This window comes from Plectrocnemia conspersa, unplaced genomic scaffold (assembly GCF_051122295.1).
Source record: "Plectrocnemia conspersa isolate PC_06_02 unplaced genomic scaffold, ASM5112229v1 ptg000004l, whole genome shotgun sequence".
Taxonomy (NCBI): domain Eukaryota; kingdom Metazoa; phylum Arthropoda; class Insecta; order Trichoptera; family Polycentropodidae; genus Plectrocnemia; species Plectrocnemia conspersa.
The window spans coordinates 16,492,727-16,513,118 of record NW_028277168.1 but is presented as its reverse complement, the minus strand read 5'-3'; the positions used below and the strand labels follow the sequence as shown (position 1 = coordinate 16,513,118).

At 29.9% G+C, this 20,392-nt stretch overlaps 1 protein-coding gene across 8 annotated transcripts in view; it reads left to right on the top strand.

The window, feature by feature from the left end:
- Positions 1-20,392, top strand: part of LOC148236055 (alpha-galactosidase MYORG) — a 35,741-nt gene that overhangs the window by 13,867 nt on the left and 1,482 nt on the right. For 3 of the 8 annotated variants that reach the window (XM_088184735.1, XM_088184734.1, XM_088184736.1), the window contains exons 2-8: positions 5,867-6,285; positions 15,164-15,267; positions 17,312-17,474; positions 17,549-17,771; positions 17,851-18,024; positions 18,423-19,798; positions 19,866-20,046. In XM_088184735.1, the coding sequence (XP_088040861.1) occupies positions 5,923-6,285; positions 15,164-15,267; positions 17,312-17,474; positions 17,549-17,771; positions 17,851-18,024; positions 18,423-19,798; positions 19,866-20,046 (2,584 nt within the window). In that variant the 5' untranslated portion in view covers positions 5,867-5,922. Of the gene's footprint in view, positions 1-938; positions 1,122-5,866; positions 6,286-9,513; positions 9,921-14,853; positions 15,093-15,163; positions 15,268-17,311; positions 17,475-17,548; positions 17,772-17,850; positions 18,025-18,422; positions 19,799-19,865; positions 20,047-20,392 lie in introns of those variants that run through there. The other 5 variants (XM_088184740.1, XM_088184733.1, XM_088184737.1 and 2 more) reach the window with 5 other exon arrangements.

Below are 20,392 nucleotides of genomic sequence, written 5' to 3'. Positions count from 1 at the left end.
AAAAACATACAGATATTACAAGTCTTATTAATAGCTTTGGATGAAAGGATTGATGTTATAGATATGGTTCAACTTCTTTCTAGGAATTGACAACGAATTTGATATTATTGAAAAACCGACTTTTTTAGTATTCCTAAAGAGCAAGTTTTTTCACAGATTTGTATGATTCAGAAAAAAAATTAGCAAGTTATAGCTTAACCATCACATGTTTGATGTATTTGTCTCTTATGGTTGGATACAGGAAAGATTCACGAAATTAGTAGAATTAAAACAATTTTTTTAGTCTAGCATCTTTAAAATACTCTTTGCAATATATTATTATCTTTTGTGTAAAGAATAAATTTGTAATCGACCCATTGGGTGCAATTTTTTGTCGGGTAATACGGCCCAGAAGATCCAAAAGGTTTGATACCTCTACTTTAGATTTAAATAAGTTTTGTTTGTAAGCTACTACGAGTTTCGTATTGAGTATTGCGACCATTTCTTCATTGGTTGTAGCTGTTAATGTAGTGTCTGCAATAATAACATACTAAGGATTAGATATTTCTTGGCATTCGTCCTTACATTTGAGAGAAATCTATATACATATATATTATATACATTAGCTTTGTCGTGAGATTTCGATATTACAACGTTAACGGTGAACGTGCTAATAAATTCAGCCGAATTACGATCGAGTCGAATTTTCGCACGAAAATTTCTTCATTATGTATCAATGAATCTGGGTCGTAAACGTGAGCAGAGAAACAATACGTTTGCACCCATCCATATGCACAAATTAAATATTTATTCTATGCATATCACTTAAACGTTAATTAAAATACTTATCCACGCGTGTACCAGTATGTAGAGATGAATTATTATCACCATTGCAAGGTGTGAAAATATTGCACGAGTCTGCGTGTATTTATTCATATTTCAGGAACGAAAAACGACTCAGTATACCGGCGATGTCGCTGCGCGACCAACGCGTTGACACTTGTGTTTTTTGTGTATAATGTTTATTTGTGAAATTTGTTTAATTATTATAAAAAATATGTGACGAAATTTGATCTTCACTCGCCACAAACGGCCCTGAAAGCGTGACATTCGATAAAATCGTGTTTATATCGAACAAATGGGTAAATTGTTTAATTAATTAATTAATGAATTAATTAATTAATTAAACTAGCAATTATGATATTTTTTATAAAATATAAATTATATTTTGATTCAATGTTTTTTAAAAATCTTGCATAACTATAACTGTATCGTCATACATTTATCGAAATTAAAATAAATAATATATAAATTGTATGTATACATCCAAATCAGATAAGTAATCATTAATTCGAAAATCAATGCAATTTACAGTTTATTGATACATAAATAATCTGTTAATATCACTCGAGTAATAACACGATTGTTAATCTTTAATTACTGACACATAAGTTATCGCTCATAAAAGATACAGAATTGTTTATTATTTTGAAGTTAAATGCAGTTATGCCAGCAAAAAAATTGCAACAATAGACTATACCCACTATTACAAATCAGAGCATTTAATACCAAAAATTGTAATCTGGAGCCCAACACTATATTATTCAATAGATACAGTATATTTAAAATTAATATTTAATTTATAATTATATAAGTCGAGTTATTTTATATGTGAGATAAATCTCATTTTGCGTAATATTTTATATTGTTGTTTTTCGTATAAAAAAGTTATATGTATCACAATAATATCATAATTATATGGTACATAATTCAAAGCTAATATTTCAATACATTACTTTTAAGCACAATTATATAGAAAAAGTAATTAAGGGCTTAAACAAGAGTATTGTCTGCATGACTTTTATAGAAAATTTATAGTGGAGTTTTTCTATAAAATATTCTATAAAGATTAAGTCACGAAATAAAACATATTATTCTTCCAATGCTTTATTCGTTATCAGATTTTTAAAGATAGTGCTCTTTCTAACCCACTATCGTTTTTAATGCAAAAATATTCTTCTTTTCCCTGATCTTCTTTTTATATTTTATCTTCGATGATAATGTGTAATGATTGTTATTATTTGGGGTGACGAATCACGTGATCGAATTAATATAGTTTTTTCTGTATTGTCTGTATTAATTCTCGATCTTTCTTCATCAGCAACAGTACTTTGTCGATAGTCTTTAAATTCATATTTGAAAGGCCCTTAAACTAGAGATTTTATATATTCGTTATTTTCAACTATTTGAATATCGAACAGTAAACGATAAAATATTCTAATATATTCTTTCAGTATATAAGGACAGAAAAAACATAACATTTTATTATAATCATTTTTAGAAATAAGCGCAATTCGTACAAGAAAAGAACATTCTACATCTGGGTGAATGTTGTCCTGGCTTTCTCGATTGAGCTTTTATTCTCAGGTGTATGGCCTTAGTATATCATATAACGTGTATTCAAAATGAATGTTTTATGTTTTTGCATATTTTATAAGAATTTCATCTACATGGCCAAGTTCAGTCGTCTGTCTTCTATTTGCGCATACTCATACGTTTTTTTAACATTTAATTTTAGGCCGTATTTTTGACAGGTGCCACTGTACTTATGAGCGTTTGAAACTCATCTCGACTATCGGTATGAGCACCGTATGCTCGGCTATTCGTGTAGATTTTATGTTGGACTTTGTCAAACACTTTGTCAAAGTCTGTATATATGTATAAAATATATGTTGATATTGTGACAACGTTTTACTAAAACCTCAGCGGAAACCAAACTGTGTTTCGCCAATCTTGTGGTAAATTTTCTAGTATATATTCAATCATGAATTATATGTAATTTAATAATGTTATATTCTTAAACCGCACTTATTATTACCATTTTCTTTAAATATTATTATACCAGTTTTCAGAAAATAACTCAATAAACATTAGTCTTCTATATATATATATATATATATATATATATATAAATTCAAAGAATATCTGAACATATATTTATTTAACATAAGCTAATAATATTGATTTATATCTTCAAAATAATTAGTAAAATGGGTATACAAAAAATTCTTCCATCTTAATTTTTTTAGCTTACCACACACAACATAATATCAAAGAGCACACTCTTCTTAATTTTGTTAACTACAAAGAATCTTAGAGTCGGACTATAATTTTACAGTTAAAATGAAGCGTTTAATTGAAGCGTAAAAGCAACTTCCTGCTTTGTGGGCACATGCGTGTCATATGACAAGGAACGCACTAAAAGCATAAAAAAATTCAGAAATGTACGACTGTTATCAATTTTGCACGATCATCTGTCACCTACCAAAAAAACTATATACCATGAATCATGCTAGGAACGTGTTCAGAATTAATATTCACGAATTATTATTTAAAACAATTTTCATCAATCAATCAACATTTGCCCTCGCCTCCTCAAATTATAATTTAGTATAACATTTCTCGCATTAAATTACTCAATAGCGAATTATGATTACAATCTAGATTTAGATAATACACAGAACAAATTATAGAACGTTGAAACTACATAACACACTTCATTTAGTGATAAGTGATAACACAACATAAATAGAATAGCAAATATAAACACGGGTAAATTTTCATGATAAATCCGACCTTAAATGTTTTTTTATTAGGGTCATGGATTTTTATATGTTTAATTTCAAATAAGTGTATATTTGCTATTATGCTATAATCGTTCAAGGTGGCACATGTGTTTTAATTTAATATATTCTTAAATTATATGAAGTTTACTGATAGTTTATAAAATAATATTAATATTATTCACATTAGTATCCGTTATTTTTTTTATAGATAATAGTAGTTTGATTTTAACATTTTATCGTTAGAGCACGCTAAGTATACATTTGTATGGTAGTTATATTTAAGTATGTTAATTATCAATGTTGATGTTTAGTCAATTGCATGCATCTATTTGTTAACAACACCTCAAGTGTCAATGCTTCCAATTGAACAGGTGATGTCTGACAGACATCCAAGTGTTAAGCCTATTATTATTTTACGATAATCTCGGCACTTAATTGTATATTACAGCAATATTTAATAATCATTTTAAATTGTTTTTTTTAGTATCGGACATGTAATGTCATTATAAAATATAATAAAATTGATTTTAAATTGTAATACATAAGGTAAACATGTTAAATTCTTCAACGCCATTTATAATAATTGTTTTCGTTGCGCTGCAGGGCCAAATAAGTTTCCGTCTATTAAAAATAATTGAGTATAGTAATGTATGGGTAAAATCTTTTCGAGATCCCTTTTCGTGGACCCTCGACAACGGAGAATCTTTGGCTGCGGTAGACAAGGTGCTTTCTGGTGCCATCTTCCTCAGGAAGATGAAGCGGCGCAGCATAAAAGCTGATCTTATAAGAAGGACCTTACTTCTCTACTATTACACCATTTTTCGTCACCAGTAATAACCGTGGAAAAAATATCTGAGTCGTCTGATTTTTCAACTTATGACAGGCCTGGAGGCGACGCTCCGTTTGATCCTCAGTGAAGAGACGAGGAACAAATTTGGCTGCAATTCTTCTCATGTACAAATCCTCCGACAAAATCCTCATTGATTGTTTGGCGACGATCTTCACTGACTGGTGTTGATTTTTTTAACGTTGTCGTCTGTCTTTGAAGTTGAGGGGCGTCCGAAACGAGGTTGGTCTTCAACCGCCTTTTCACCCCTTTTAAACCGCAAAATCCAGTCGTAGACTTGAGCTTTACTCAAAGCATCATCCATGTTTTAAGCATTACAAAAGTTTCCGCGGTCGTTTTCCCCAACAGAAAACAAAATTTACTGCCGCGTGTTGGTCTCGGGCGTCAGCCATCTTACCTTTTCGCCACGTATAAAAAAGTTGTTTTGGTAAAAAAAATACTACGGATGAACGGGTGCTTTCATGGCGATGAAACGTAGCATACTGATTCATACTGGTTCTTTCTACAACACCCCACCACCCAGAACTCGTTCGCCTAACGTCCCCCCCTCCACAGTCAGAGTCTTGTTACTTCTGGGTACCCCCTCGTATATATAATCCTAATGAATAATAAGTGCCTGAAAATATTGTAATTAGTGAATATTATGTAATTGTGATTCTGTCGATCATCACAAATTAGGGTTTCCTAGATTTTCCTAACCTTTTGGATGAATATTGCGATGATTCAAATCGAGCTATGTCTAATGTATAACGTAAGAAAAAATTCTATAATAAATAACTCATAGAAAATATCATATTGGCGATGATTAATTTTTTTAAATTAAAATTAATACTCGTAAATAAGCTGCTAATTCTGTCTCTCCGGAGCTTTCGGAAAAGCACTCAAACATAAAACAAGCTCATCTCATCACAAGTGTTATTGATAAAGCATTTAACGAAAAACATATGTGCTTGGCAATATTTCTGTACGTCGCTCAAATCTTTGATAAGGCGGAGCATTTTAAATTAAAAATATATATCTAAATCATATACATATGTATTAAATTGTTAAAATATTGTCAACATATCTAAAAAATATATACAAAATATTGCGTTCTTTATTCTTGACCGTAACGCCCAGGACGTAAGTGCTCGAATACGTTCACCTTAAACGAGCTATTTAGCTTCTGAAAGAGCTTGTTAGACACAAATATGTTCTCAACGATAGCTACGAGGAGCTTGAATAATTTATGAGGGGTTGTATTTTTAAGTGACAATAGAGATGTAAAATCTTTACCTAATATTTGATGACGTGTATTACCTTGGAACATACATTGCTCCTAATGTTAATCAAAGCAAGAACAAGCATACTTATTTTATAAATTCATCTTTAGCGATGGTAAATTTATTAATTTTTAATATTTTCATTATTACAGATGAATAGAACGATGTGATGCTTTAACAAACGATTGACCAGTCATACTTTGTAAAAATGAGTCAAAGAAAGAGGTCCGATCTTCGGTTAAAAATACCGCTGGTAAAAGAAGGAGAGATCGATGATAACTCAGCGGCGGCGACACCAAAAATAATAGTTGAATATCCGTCCGTGGAACAGCTACCGTACTTTGACGAAGATTCGGACATTCCTGGCGAAAATACGAAGCAGCCAATACAAAACGGCTTGACAAAAGATGAGGAGTTTGAAAACTATGATTCGGAGCCGGCTCCTCTTCCGGATGCAGAAGTAGTCGCCAGATGTGCCAATCTTCGAAGGAATTCCATCTCCATGCCCACTGGATTGCACGAACTTCAGCTGGAGATGCTGAGGCAAGAGCACCTTGACCACCCTGCAAATGTGAGTTATTTTATATTTTATAATTCTATATTTAAAATATTTCTAGCAGTCATGTAACGTTTTATTTATAAAAAAATCTATCGAAGTTCAGAACCATTTTATTTATATCTGTTTAGATATGACATCTAGAGATTTATTGCGTATAATTGCAAAACTGTTTATAAATATTTAATAGTAAATTATCAATTCAATTGTATAAAAAATATCATTATCAATGGATCATTAAAACAATTAATTTTAAAATTGTATAAATTGTTTTTATATATTTATTTAATTTATTATTATAAATAAAAAAATGTAATTAGTCGCTATATATTTAATTGTAAATAATCTAAGATAAGATTGATAATCATTAAGATTGCAAGATTAGATATCATACATATTCTATGATATTGGTATTACAAATGATACTTTAAAGCTTACTAGCAATCACAGTGCCTAAGTATTTAATTGAAATAAATTAAATTAATTATTCTATTATAAATAAATAATATGTATGCTTATGTAATAAAATGATAATTAAATAACTATAAGGATATTGACAGAATATAAAATATTTTACAGATTGCAATTAAAATAACGATATTTTAAATGTTTTTATCTATCTTAGTTAATTCAATAAAAACACAGTATATAAGTTATATTTTTATGTTAATACTACAGCTTATAATTTTCAATAGTTAGTGTGTTAGTGTGATCATCACAAGCCTTGTGATTGGTCGGTCAATCTGAGTGGTGGTACCGGTATATGTAAGTACATAGGGCGGTATTGATATTTTTGTATTCGGGGTAGATTATCTTATTGCACATTTCATTGTTGTTTTACTTACATATTCTTTTTTTATTATAATCCTTTCATTTTTATTTATAAAATTTTATTAATTTTACAAAATTTAACTTAGCCCTGTTTTCAGTAATAATGTGAATTATGCGTGTATTTGTTTTTGTCTACTGACTCTTGAGAAAAAATTAGAGTATCTTTCGAACTAGGTTTATTTTAGGTTATATTGAAAAAAACATTCATTTCAAATTATTGTCTTGGTCAGGATATGAAGAATTAATAATTTAATACAAATGTATAAAAATTATTGGAATTCTATAATGTTAATAAATAAATTTTCTGCACTTAAATTAAAATCGTGATTGTTGCTTTAATCATATTCGTGTGCAATGCATTTACAACTATTTGCGTTCTATTTTTGGTGTATAAAAATGCCTCAATAGTATAGTGAGGCTACAGCATAATATTTTAAGACTAACCTGGTATTTTTTTATTAGTCCATTATCTTGAAAATTGAGTAAAATAAACGTGCTGCAACTGACATCCTTGAATCAAGAAATTTATGTAATCGACTTTTACATTTCTTGTCGCAAGTATTGCTCATAATTAAAGCCAATCGTTTTATATCAAATACCTGTTCCTGATGTATTTAATTTAAATACTTATCTAAGTATATAACAATATAATGCTATTGTATATATAATATTATCTGAAAATAATATGTAAATTCGCAGTAGAACGTCCAAACAACGGACAAAATTATTTTGTAAATTAAAGTTATGATGATTATAGAGCCTAAAATTAAATTTATTTTTATCAATATTTTTTTACACTTATACTCTATAACAGGGTTTCCCAAACTTTTTCAGCGACGGAACACTTGGCAAATCCGAAAATTTTGGCGGAACACTTAGCTTATTTTGCTGTACCCAGTGGCGTAGCTAAGGTATGTGCTGCCCAGGGCGATCCTTAAAATTGCCCCCCCCCCATACATTTTTTGCAGTCATAAAATCAGCATTTTTTTAAATAATAAATTGGTTATTATTAAGCTCTTGTTGTTTGTGGATTTATATATGTTTTAGTGCATTAAGGGTTAAGAACCATACTAGTCGATCCCATCGCGAATATGCCGCCCCTAAGCAAGTGCCGCCTGGGGCGGCCCGCCCCCTCATAGCTACGCCACTGGCTGTACCAAACTTCTAGGTTCTAAAATCTTCGCCTTCTCTTGACGTCATAAATCTCAATTAAGTTTAACCGTGATTCGCCTTTCATTATGAAGTAGAATATGTTCAATTTTTTTAATTTACTATAATTTTTTGTGAAATATCTATTTAGGCTCCGCGGAACACCAGTTTTGGATCCACGGAACACCAGTGTTCCGCGGAACATAGTTTGGGAAACTATGCTCTATAATATGTGTGTTCAAACAGTTAAACCCGCTCCATCAAATATTACGTTTTAAATAATATATGTTAAGTTAGGTCAGCTGTAATATTTTATAGCTTTTAATTACAAATTTATTGTCGGTTAGGATAGCTTTGCGTGTACGCTAGTAATAGTTATAACATACAAAATTGTAACATTATTCAAAACACTGCAGTTTCAGCTAGGGTACACGTAACGTGACAGAATTCCTAAACTCAGCTGCAAAATGGATTTAAATTTTCACTCCCGTGTCAATTACTAACTCCGCCAAATGCGAGATTAATTCAATGCTCTGTTTTTTTTATTGTGATAATGCTCATGTTTACAGCAATACGTAAAATGATAATAGGAGAATGGAAGGTCTATTATAACTGTTTAGCTTATTATAAATATATAAAAATGTCAAATAGTGTCCATACTTGTTATTTATCATGCTTTGACTAAAATATTGCAGTCCTACAACGTTGGAGTCAAAAAACTTGCTCATGTACTCATCAAATGCATTGTGGTGCTTGACGAATATCATGCTGGATAGCTACTTTGACACTCTTAAAATAAAGGGTTAATTATTATTACCTAGATTAGAGATTTATTAAAATTATAATTAAGGATGGGTAGTCGAAATGTAATGAGTGCCTAACTGGGGTATGAGATGACCCCGGTCTATCGTGCTGGTCACAGTATAAGTCTAATCCTAAATGAAATATTTAATGGACTTTACCTTTATGTAGTAATTATGATTATTATTTGATATGAAATTATTTTTAAATATCCCTAGAAATAAGTGTTAAAATATATGTATATACATCTTTCATGCGCTGCTTGAATGCGTATATTTTTTCATCGTCCTCATTAAGATTGTTTAAAGTCATCCGTTGACACATTCGGGACGATTGGAGGCGTAGTTCGAGGAAGTGCCCCATAAGTGGCCAATTCGCGAGAAGTTTCGCGTCGGGACAAGATTATGATGATGATGATGATGCTCAGCTGAGAGATTAAATTGGTCCAGCTCAGTTGTTAGGGCATCTCGATCTGCAAATGTACTCTCGAAGCGAATTCAGCGGAAACATGAACGCTCTATTGAAGATTCGTTTGCATCGATTGAATCGCTCCTATTTCTGGTGTTTGTTTAACAATTAATCTGTCGTCGTTGAATAATCATCAAACGGGAATATCGTAAGTCTGTCAAGCTAGAACGAAAATGTTATGACTAAAGAGGCCAAGTAAAATAAACTGATTACAATAATGCATACATTCAAAATAGACTGTACATTGTGTCGCTGAATTTTAATCAATTGAAAATAGTCGGCCAAAGTGCAAAATGAATGCACATTATTTCAAGTATTCTTCGCCACTTTGGATTGAAACGGATTCGGAAGAGTCCAGCAGCGGTGGAAGTGTCAGCTTGAACAACTTTCTAGACTCGCAGGTGATTAACTAGATGATAAAATAAATATTTTTATTATACATATTATATTACCTGCATTTTTACAAGCACTCGTGTGTAAAAAGGTATACGTGCTTGAATCGCAAATAAATATTCTTTACATTGTAGATCCGCCCTATTTAAAAGCTTTGTGTGGAATATACATATATACCTATAATACATAAATGTATTATAGGTATTCTCGGCCCTACTAATAAATAAACCGGTTTTCCATCTTACAATCAGGTGTTAAAAATCACAGTTTGCTCAAATTTGTATGTTTGAATATAATTATTATTTTTTCTTCGTGCTTAAGAGGACAGTGACTTGACCGCTCAAGCATACGAGTTTTCTCGGGAAACTAATTATGTACAGTGGTTTCCCGTTTATTGATACATGTTATACATTATTAAAATGTTATCGATGGATTTTTTTATGTAAAATACTTTACGTTATATTTATTGTTTTGTTATTAGATCACATCTTCTTAGTTAAGATTCGAATATTAAGGTTAAAGCAGAGCACACTATTGTACTTATTGTATATAAAAAGCTCTCCTTAGATAGCTGTAATACAGTTGTGCTAATATTATAAATCGAAAACCAATATATAATACATATACATATACATATATGATGTAAATACCTAAAGGCAAATTTACCTGTTTTTATAATTTGTAACAAAAATAAAAAGGTGAAGATACAGCTTATGTAATGTTTACTGTATTTCTTACATTGAATAGTGCTAGGGATTGCAAAACCGGTAGGACAAAAAGGTTTTTGTATACAGTCGTCTTATTGATTTTTATTAGTACTTGTTGACAACACAATTAAGGATCAGCGAATAAAGTATTTTTAGAAATACCTGATTGTGAATTATTTTTTCAATTTTTATCTACTTATTCCACAAAGTCATAAAACAGAAACACATATTTTATACACTTAAAAAAGGCCACAAGAAATAGGTAGATTTATGTATATTACATGAAAATGTAAAATAAAATATATCTTTAAATTTTGAAATCGACCTGATATATTTTTTGTAGTTAATAAATATATTATTGTCAGGACTACCCGTAATCGTTGCGACGAAAAGATTTGCTGAATGTGTCTTATAATAGTTGTTATATTTGAGTCTTTGGGACTTCGCTAAAAACGATTGCGTATCTGAACGAAAATTCATTAAGAGTTTCAAAGCAATTGTAATGCGGTGCATATTCAAGTTAAAAAAGTACCAAACATCACCGGATATATGTAATTAATTTCATTTAACAATATATTTGTAGACAATAACAAATAGTCTAGTTCTACACCAAATCATCACATTCCCTAGATGATCAAGTACTTGAAATGGAAGTTGGACTTCCCCAAATTATGAAGGGTGTATATGATAGATCACGGCCATTCTGAATCACTTCCTTCAGACATTTTAGGCAGGAACTTTATACAAAACTACCACTTCGCTTTCGACATATAATACTAAGGGAATAAACTAGAATCTAGCCGATTTTGCACCAAACGGAACTATGCTTAATCGACCGATACTACCGTTAAAACTTCGAGAAAGCAGTTACATTGACCTTTCGATCTGATCCAGCTAAACAGTCACCTGAATTCCACGAGTTCAACCCGATCTTTGAGTCGACTTGGTTACCATGTGGTGCAGTACGCGTAAATATAATTATTAGACACATACCGCATTCTAATATGAATCTTTGCATTTGACAAACGATCAGAGCCTGGAAAATATGATTGACTTTCCCCATTTTTGAAGGGTATATAGACTAGATCACGGCCGAAGTGAATCTGAATGAACTCTTTCAAAAACCTATACCCAGAACTACCACTTCACTTCCGACTTTGAATAAATAGCCAAACTCGCATGAAGCGGAGCAACGCCAAATATTTTAATCGTTAAGCAGTCACCCAAGAGTTCAACACGATCTTTAGGAGGACTTAGTAACTATGTGATGCAGTGCTACGGTTATAATATAGTGGGGTAATTTAAATTTTTTTGTGAAATAAAAATAATTTATATAAAAAAATGTACTTATAAAAGTAGACTAGTACACCTGCTAGGTTTCGCATACTATGACGACAAATCGCTAGAATTTTTTAACAGGTTTAAATTAATTTTTGAAATGGTCACCATATTGAAACAGATTGGCTAATGAACCCATATAAATAGCAATTAACACTTATTAGTTAAACATTTTATCAATTATTACGAAACACAAATAGTACGAAACATTGTCTAGTGGATATTAAAAATAATTTCAGTCAACATGTTTTTGCTTTTAGTTAGAGTCTTTATGTACAATGTTATAAAACACTTTGCATGCTTGTGTAATGTAATTCTGTTTTTATTTCAAGTCTATCTTGAGAGAAAAATTGTGATTTAGTCTTCTTCATTGTGTGCGATGTTTACCAGCTCGGTAAACCTGTTTTGTCGGGCTTGAAAGACCAGCGAAACACGTGGATTGCCTTAAATATTTTATTTGGTTTTTCTATATAATTTAATATTCTTAGGCTCATTTCGCATCCGAGCTTTACTATTACCAACGGGAAACTTCGAAGTCCTAGCATCTTGGCCATTACATAAGTTTTGCTGTGCATGTCCCAAATAAATTTAAGCAAACATATAAAATCAATTCAATCAAGAGGTCCATATAGCGAAAACGTCCGGTTTTGTACCACGCAATATAGACCATCGTGCGCATAAATCGTATACACACCCCGCACGCTGGAGGGGGTATTAAAATGCAGCGTGCTTTTAGACAGCTACTAGGTTCGTGGGCACAGTTCGCGTGACTTCAAACGCGCGTCTGGCGTCTCTCGACTCTTACAAATTATTACGCATTTTCTATCTCGCTCGATTTTATTGCTTTTCTTTAGTGTGACGCCTAGCAATTTGTATCATTCGCATATTCAGTATTTAATTTTTGTTATTTAATAAAATCATCGTTTTTAATGTATTACTTTTATAAATAATTCATTAACAATATATGTTTTTAATACGTCCTTTAACTTGTCCTTCAATTACTAGTTGTTTTATTGTTTCCGTTAACCTTGCGGTGTAGTTAAAATAATATGTAATCAAATTGTAGATATGTTGTCTCTACACTAATTTTTATTTATTTTTAATAAAGTGAATTTAAAACATCTGCCTTACATTATGTGAATGTAACAGCTTACAGAGTGAATTGAATTTTGTACTTACATTTATTTTGTATTTTGTTCAAAAAATATGAGAAACTATTATGCCGCTTGACGAAAATTATATTTTAACCACAGCATAACTGTTTTAAAAATGTTATAGTAATCGTAATTATTTTATTTGCATTGCTTAATTTTGTATTCTAAATCATAAGATCATATAAATTAAATAATTATTTATTTATATATAAAATATACCATTTATTAATAATGTGCTTTGTGTGTTATAAATTAGAATCTTTATTTTTTATATATATTTTCGGAAGTTTAGAAGTCTCGAGAAAAAATAGTGTTCCGGCATGCATTTCACCTTTTTGCCGTGCAAGCGTATACAGTTGTTTATAACTAACTTCAGTCGTATTTTGATTTTTGGATCAAATGGACCTCCGTTTAATAATTCTGTAATATTTACTAAATAGCTTTATTTATTGTTTATTATTTTATTATAATGACTACTGTGAAGTTTACGACACCACTTTGTTCCGATATATTTCCGTTACGAAAATATTTTAGAAAAATACTGGTATGTTTTTGTTATTAATATATTAATGTTTTTGTTATTGTTATGTTTATAAAGCTTAAAACATAATAATAAATTGAATAACATTCTCTTAATAATCAAATTAATAAACATATTTTCAGGCTAACTTTGATAATATACATATATTACCGGTTATTGTTGTATGTAAATTATATTAATTATTATTATACAGTTATATTTTCAATGATAATTTATTCACTTTTGAACGAACCAATAACTAATACATATTGTTTTTATATATAAGTTTTAAATATCTTCGCCTATAAGAATGGTTATCATCAATTTTTTAGATCATATTTATATATGATAAAAATATTTCTTAAATCAATTTTATATTTGTTAAATTTATCAATGAAAAAACATTACTACTTAAATCTATTTTATTAATCAAATTATGAGAATAAATAACCAATACATGTACATTCTGTTATCGACTGATTATGAAATCGTGTTATTAAAAAATGAAATCAAACATGTTTATAAAAAACTTATGCATAGTAAGTTAATGATTTATTATTATTTTGAACTTGAAAAATGTTGATATTTAACCATTTAACAATTTCATATTTTAATAATCTTATCAAGAGTGATAAAAGTATGTTTATTTATAAAAAAAGTATTGATTTCTAGTATAATAAGTTTTGAAATATATGAATGTATAGTATGACATTGCTGTTGTTGCAATCGATTTTTTTGCCATGTAGCCTTATTTTTTTCTCCTAATTATTATTTGATTAAATTGATAAATGTCTTTTGATTAATGGCAATCGACTTGGCGAAACATTTAGACGTCCTTTTCTGTTGGTGGTTGGGTATTTCCAGTGACGCTATAAAATATTTTATTATACTTTAAAACAACACTATTGATGCAATCGAAATTGCACTTAAGTAGGTTTTTTGCCACAATAAAAATACTTTAAAATAAAGATTGCAAGTGATTAAATTAATATACAATGTATAGATACAGATGTATATATTATACTTTGATAGATTTAATATTGGCTGGTAAATTTAGTATCATAATATTTCCACGAAAAGACGAGCGCTGTATAATGAGATTAGTTCTCAGATAATCTGTAACTGATTTCCAATAATTTAAACATCAGGAAAACTTTCGAAGGAATCAATATATATATGCGATGTTAGAACTATTTAGTCCATTTGAGAGCTCGAAAAGTATAACACGCTATTATTTTATCTTACATGACTCACATGTATAATTGTGATAAAGATGTGAAAAAAGTTGTTTATACACTCGTCTTTATCAATTTAACAGTGGTCATTCGATCGATATATGTTCATTTTGTTGTTGGAGTTCAAAAAAATAGGACGAATCATATTGGTTTCAATTTACGCTCTGAATTTATATATAATGTCTGCGAAACATGTAAATAAAGTTAGTGAACGGGTGTTTTAATTGTTTGTATTGGATTTTGATCTTTACTTGATACATATTTAGTAGCGAATATATTTTTTTAATTATATTTCAGATTGCAGAACATCGACAAGGCAGCGATTCAACATCGCTCAGTGGGAGAAGGAACGAGTCGATCGAAGAACTCAACGAAATCCTTGCTGAGGAAAAATGTGCCAAGTAATTATTTTATCTTAGAATCATAGTGTCATAGTTCATCTTTTTATTGTATTATTACATTTAAAAAATACATTTTAAATTTAATTGAGTAATAATATTACAGCGACATCTCTTGTTGTGTTTAAAAATAATAGTTTCAATGAGTAACCGAGAGATGTCGTGATAAACACATCGGTAGCATAATTAAGGGTTATTTCATTTAAGAAAAAAAGTTTATTTTTAAATTTAAATGAGTTGACATATATTGTGTGATATGATACGTTAAATAATAAATTAGTGCAATTTTAAATGTGTTGAATAAAAAATAAATAACAATTATTAATTACTAGTAAAGAAGTTAGTTACTTGTTTTAAAAATCTTGCCTTTATAATTCAAGAGTGAGAGGTTATTTTTAACACAAATTAATTTGTTTTTTTCCTGTATTTATTGGGTCAGTATTATAATCAAAATGTCAGTAGCTTTAATAAATGGTCAGTTATTAAACATACAGTAATTATACTATAGGGTGAGTAAGTATCGGATCTGCTTTTATATTGAATATTCTGTTTTTAAATTAAATGGTGGTTATATTTTGAGAGACTATTTATATTTAAACAAAGAATGATAATATGCATTATGACACTGCTTCATAAAAATCTACTATAAAATATTAGTTTACTAAATCACATAATCCTTCAAATATTATTATTAAGTATAAATGTAGTGTAGTGTATTATTTGTTATTGTTGCTATGGCCCGTTAATAACGACAGTCAAAGTTTAACTAATCATTTAGCGAATAGTTACTGACAGCCTATGGTAAATTATGATTTAATTTTTTAGCTAGCCGTTATTAATTTAACCCAAAATACAATTAGCTTATGTTAGCACAGCTTATCTTCTTTTTGGCTAAGATAATAGTACTTTATTGCCTTTTATCGCAACAAGCCGATCTCTATATACATGTTGACTCACTTAAATAGTAGTTATAGTTGAGTAAATTCATTTATCTAGAATTATTTAACTTCTTTATTCTCAACTTGAAACATATTTTGATTAAGAACATAGAACAAATAAAATTACTAAACAATTTATTTAATGATTATTCACTTAGTTACTTGTGTCATCATCAAATCATATAATAAGATGAGACTGTTGTTCCTTGATATGAAGATAATGGATATGCATCCTTATTAAAGAGGTAGTAAACATTTAGAAAATATATTTTTTTATTTATGTATGTATACATATGATACGGGTATTTTATAAAAATACATATTTATTATGATTATAATAAGACATAATAAAAATAATCTTAAAAATGTGATATATTTATATTTATAAATTATGTTTTTTATAAATTAGATAGATATGAATTAAATTAGATATTTATGTATGATTCATTAATATATAATATTAAAGTAATAAATAGATTAGCTAAAGAATCGCTTGGTTGCATATTCCTGACAAACAATGATACTGACCGATGATTTGAAGATCCTGTGATTAATCTTTGAATTGAAAGATTCAATAATAAATGTTAATACAATAAGTTTCTAAAACGTTTCAAGTTACATTTAATACTGCAAGCATAATAATCACATGCCCATATGAGACCGTTAAAATTTAATTAAACATATAGTATCGTTTAAGATTTTCAATGACAAGTTTGAATTAAATTAACACATAGTTGACATGGTCGTAAACGCTTCTGAACATTATGTTGTTTTATATTATTACTATTAAACAATAAAAATAACATTAATTTGATATATGTGTATATATGAGCAATTTTATTTTGTTATATAAATCATATAGTCATAAAATAGTTTATTGTATTGTAATATATATTAAATTGGATTGATATTTTTTGAGCAGTTAAAGTTTGAGAATCTCGCTACCAATGTATTATCGTATAGAGACCGAGAATACGTTCATTTTTATTACATCCATATTCCGGACAAGTCTTATCTATAGGATATTATAATTTCAACTATTGCAAGTTTATTATTATACATTCATTATATTAATATATTTGTTTTGATAATGTATTTATGTTATATAGAATACCTTTAAGAAATGGTCGAAGAAAATCAGTGATGGCAAATCTTGGATCGCAGAGTCCAGATCAAGACACGTCCACCTTAGAAAGTTCGGATGATGATTCGCCAGTTAACTCCATTACATCAATTAACTCTTTGGCTAGTCTGTTGAAAGAGAAATTTCAAGTGAATATTTGCATGAAGTCATAAATATTATCATTTTTATGTGTGTATATAATATTATATGTGTATTTTTATAGAGCATACCTTCAAAAATTAAGAAGAAGCCGTCTGACTACAAAATCAAAGCGTTTGTTGGATTTATATTTCTATGTATTGTATTTTTAATTGGATTTTCTTATATCATGTATCATCAACAAGTATTAGCAAGGGAATATTTTCATAGGATTAAATTAAACAAAGCCAGTAGAAGTATTAGCATTTTAAATTCGGAAGGCATTGAAGTTTTAAAAGGCACTTTAGGTATGAAATATATGTTCTATTAAAAAATATTATTAATTCATGATATATTTTATAATATAAAAATATTTATGGATTTCAGGTACAGTTTTAGGATCATCAAAGGCATATCCTTGCCAAGATAGAACAGAAAATACTGATAAGAGTATTTGCTATGAATGGCTGAACGGCGCCAAGCTTTACGTTGATAAGATTGTAAATGAAGAAGATGATTCTATTTATTGCTATATGGTGAAATGGCAGGCTTTAATTGAAGGTATAAAATATAAATATACATATTTAGGGCACCAAATGAACTAAAGCAAACCAGAGTGCAGTACTGGTTTGTGAAACGCTAAATAAAGTTATTCATTGATAAGTTTATTACTATACTAATTAAATTTAACATTTCATAAAACATCATATTTTGAATTTTTTTCTTCAATGCCGTAGGGTGGAATTAAGCAAACTTTAGAATTGATGCCGTTACAGAAATATTGTGGAAATACAAATGAGTGTTGTTTGTAATCCCACATATAAATGTATCCCTCTAATCTATTTTAAGTTATCTCTATCATAAATACAAATGCGTATTCTAAGTGATTATATAATAAAAGGAACACATTATCCTCGAGCTCTTAAATTAAAGAAATAAAATACTTTTTAATATTTCAGGTGTATATCCTACCGATTGCTATGACATGACCCTCTCATCAGATTATCATTGGTACGGTGGAGGGCAACTGTTCAATATGACATGGCCGTTGGAGAAGGGAACTCATCGGTACGCACCTTTTATAACAGGTGACACTAAAAGTCATCAGTGGGGCAACGCCCTGATGAGATACTTCATTATATCCCGTGGAGCTGCTATCATCATAGACAATGAAACGCCGTTGCACATATCCATTAACCAAGATGACAAAAAAAGGTTTTGCCTTCGTGCTAAATATGATGATTTTGCATTTGTAAATAGAAAAACATTGTATCCAGAATTGAAGTACAAGATATGTACAAACTACAATATGAAGACTTTGCATTCTTCGTTGAGTCGGCACTCACTTTGGGACGGTCTTAAAGAAGACGAAATAAACATCATGAATTCATTGCTATCTGAACCAATTTGGAACATTGCATCTGGAAAGAAACATGAAATCAATGAACATATGATGTATAATTATACTGAAGAAGTTGTAGCGTTGGGTTTTTTCCGGCAAGGACACGTTTTGATCAACGAACATTGGCAGAATCATACAGGTGACTTTACTTTGGATGTGTCCAGATTTGAATCATTAGAGGACACAATAAACATAATACAGAGGAGAGGATTTAAAATTGTGTTTTCAATTCAACCATTTATAAGCACTGAAAGTAAAAATTTTGCCGAATGTGTGCAAAAACAGTTATTAGTATCCGAGCGAAGGAGCGACAAAAGGATACCTGCATTGACTAGATATAAATCTTCGGCTAGTGCGGGCGTTTTAGACATTACCAACAACAGAACAGTTCCTTGGTTGTTAGAAAAGATTAATAGAGTCGTTAGTAAGTATAAAATTAACGCTCTTTTCTTAGATTTTGGTACGGCGCACGACATGCCTCATTATTATCAATGTGAGAGGAAGCTAAACAATCCAGATGAATATAAAACCATTTTTACTGAATCACTGCAATCACTCAACTTAATTGGCGTATCGTCTGCTATATCTTTACCGAGACCGCCGATCTTTGTTTCTCTACCATCGCTCGAATCTACATGGCAGGCGTTGAAAACTATCATTCCAACAATTCTATCATATGGAATCATCGGATTTCCATTTGTGATGCCTGGATCAGTTGGAGGAGATATTAATATTGGAGAAGATGAAGAAGATTTTATGCGATTTCCAAATACAATGGATGAAAAATCGTTACCGGAAAAAGAGTTGTATATGAGATGGCTACAATTAGCTACGTTTTTGCCAATAATGAAGTTCACACATTTACCTAACAGGTATAATGATGAGCAAGTCTTGGAGATGGCAAAAGTATTAACAAATTTAAGACTAACCACGGTATGTTATTTCGACTTACATAAATATTATTATAAAATATTATTTACTTATATATGTATGATTTTAGATATCACCATTATTTATAAAGTACTTCAGGCAGTCGTTAGACACAGGCCTTCCACTCATCAGACCGTTGTGGATGTTAGAATTAAATGATTCAGCATGTTTCGTAGTGGATGATGAGTTTTCAATTGGTGAAGAATTGATAGCTGCACCAATCTTAGAAAAAGGATCTACTCAAAGAGAAGGTATTGTTTTTTTTTTATTAATTTGCTCTTTTAAGAGCAACACTTATTTATCAAACAAGAACACTATCACAAAAGGTCTAATAGTTTATACAAAAACATTACCACTTTTCGAGCATATAGCCATTTGACCAGCATGATAGACCAGTAGTATAGACCAGTGGTTCTCACTTAAAATTTGGCTGTGGCCGCATTACAGACATCAACGGTCCTATGGAAATGCCTTGTGGTCGCACCAAATATGGATTTTGGGATTTGGTAAAAATAGCTGTTGTATTTACATAAAAATGAAACAACTTAAGTATATATTCAATAAAAGACAACATTTAAGCATATTGATTTTTATTTA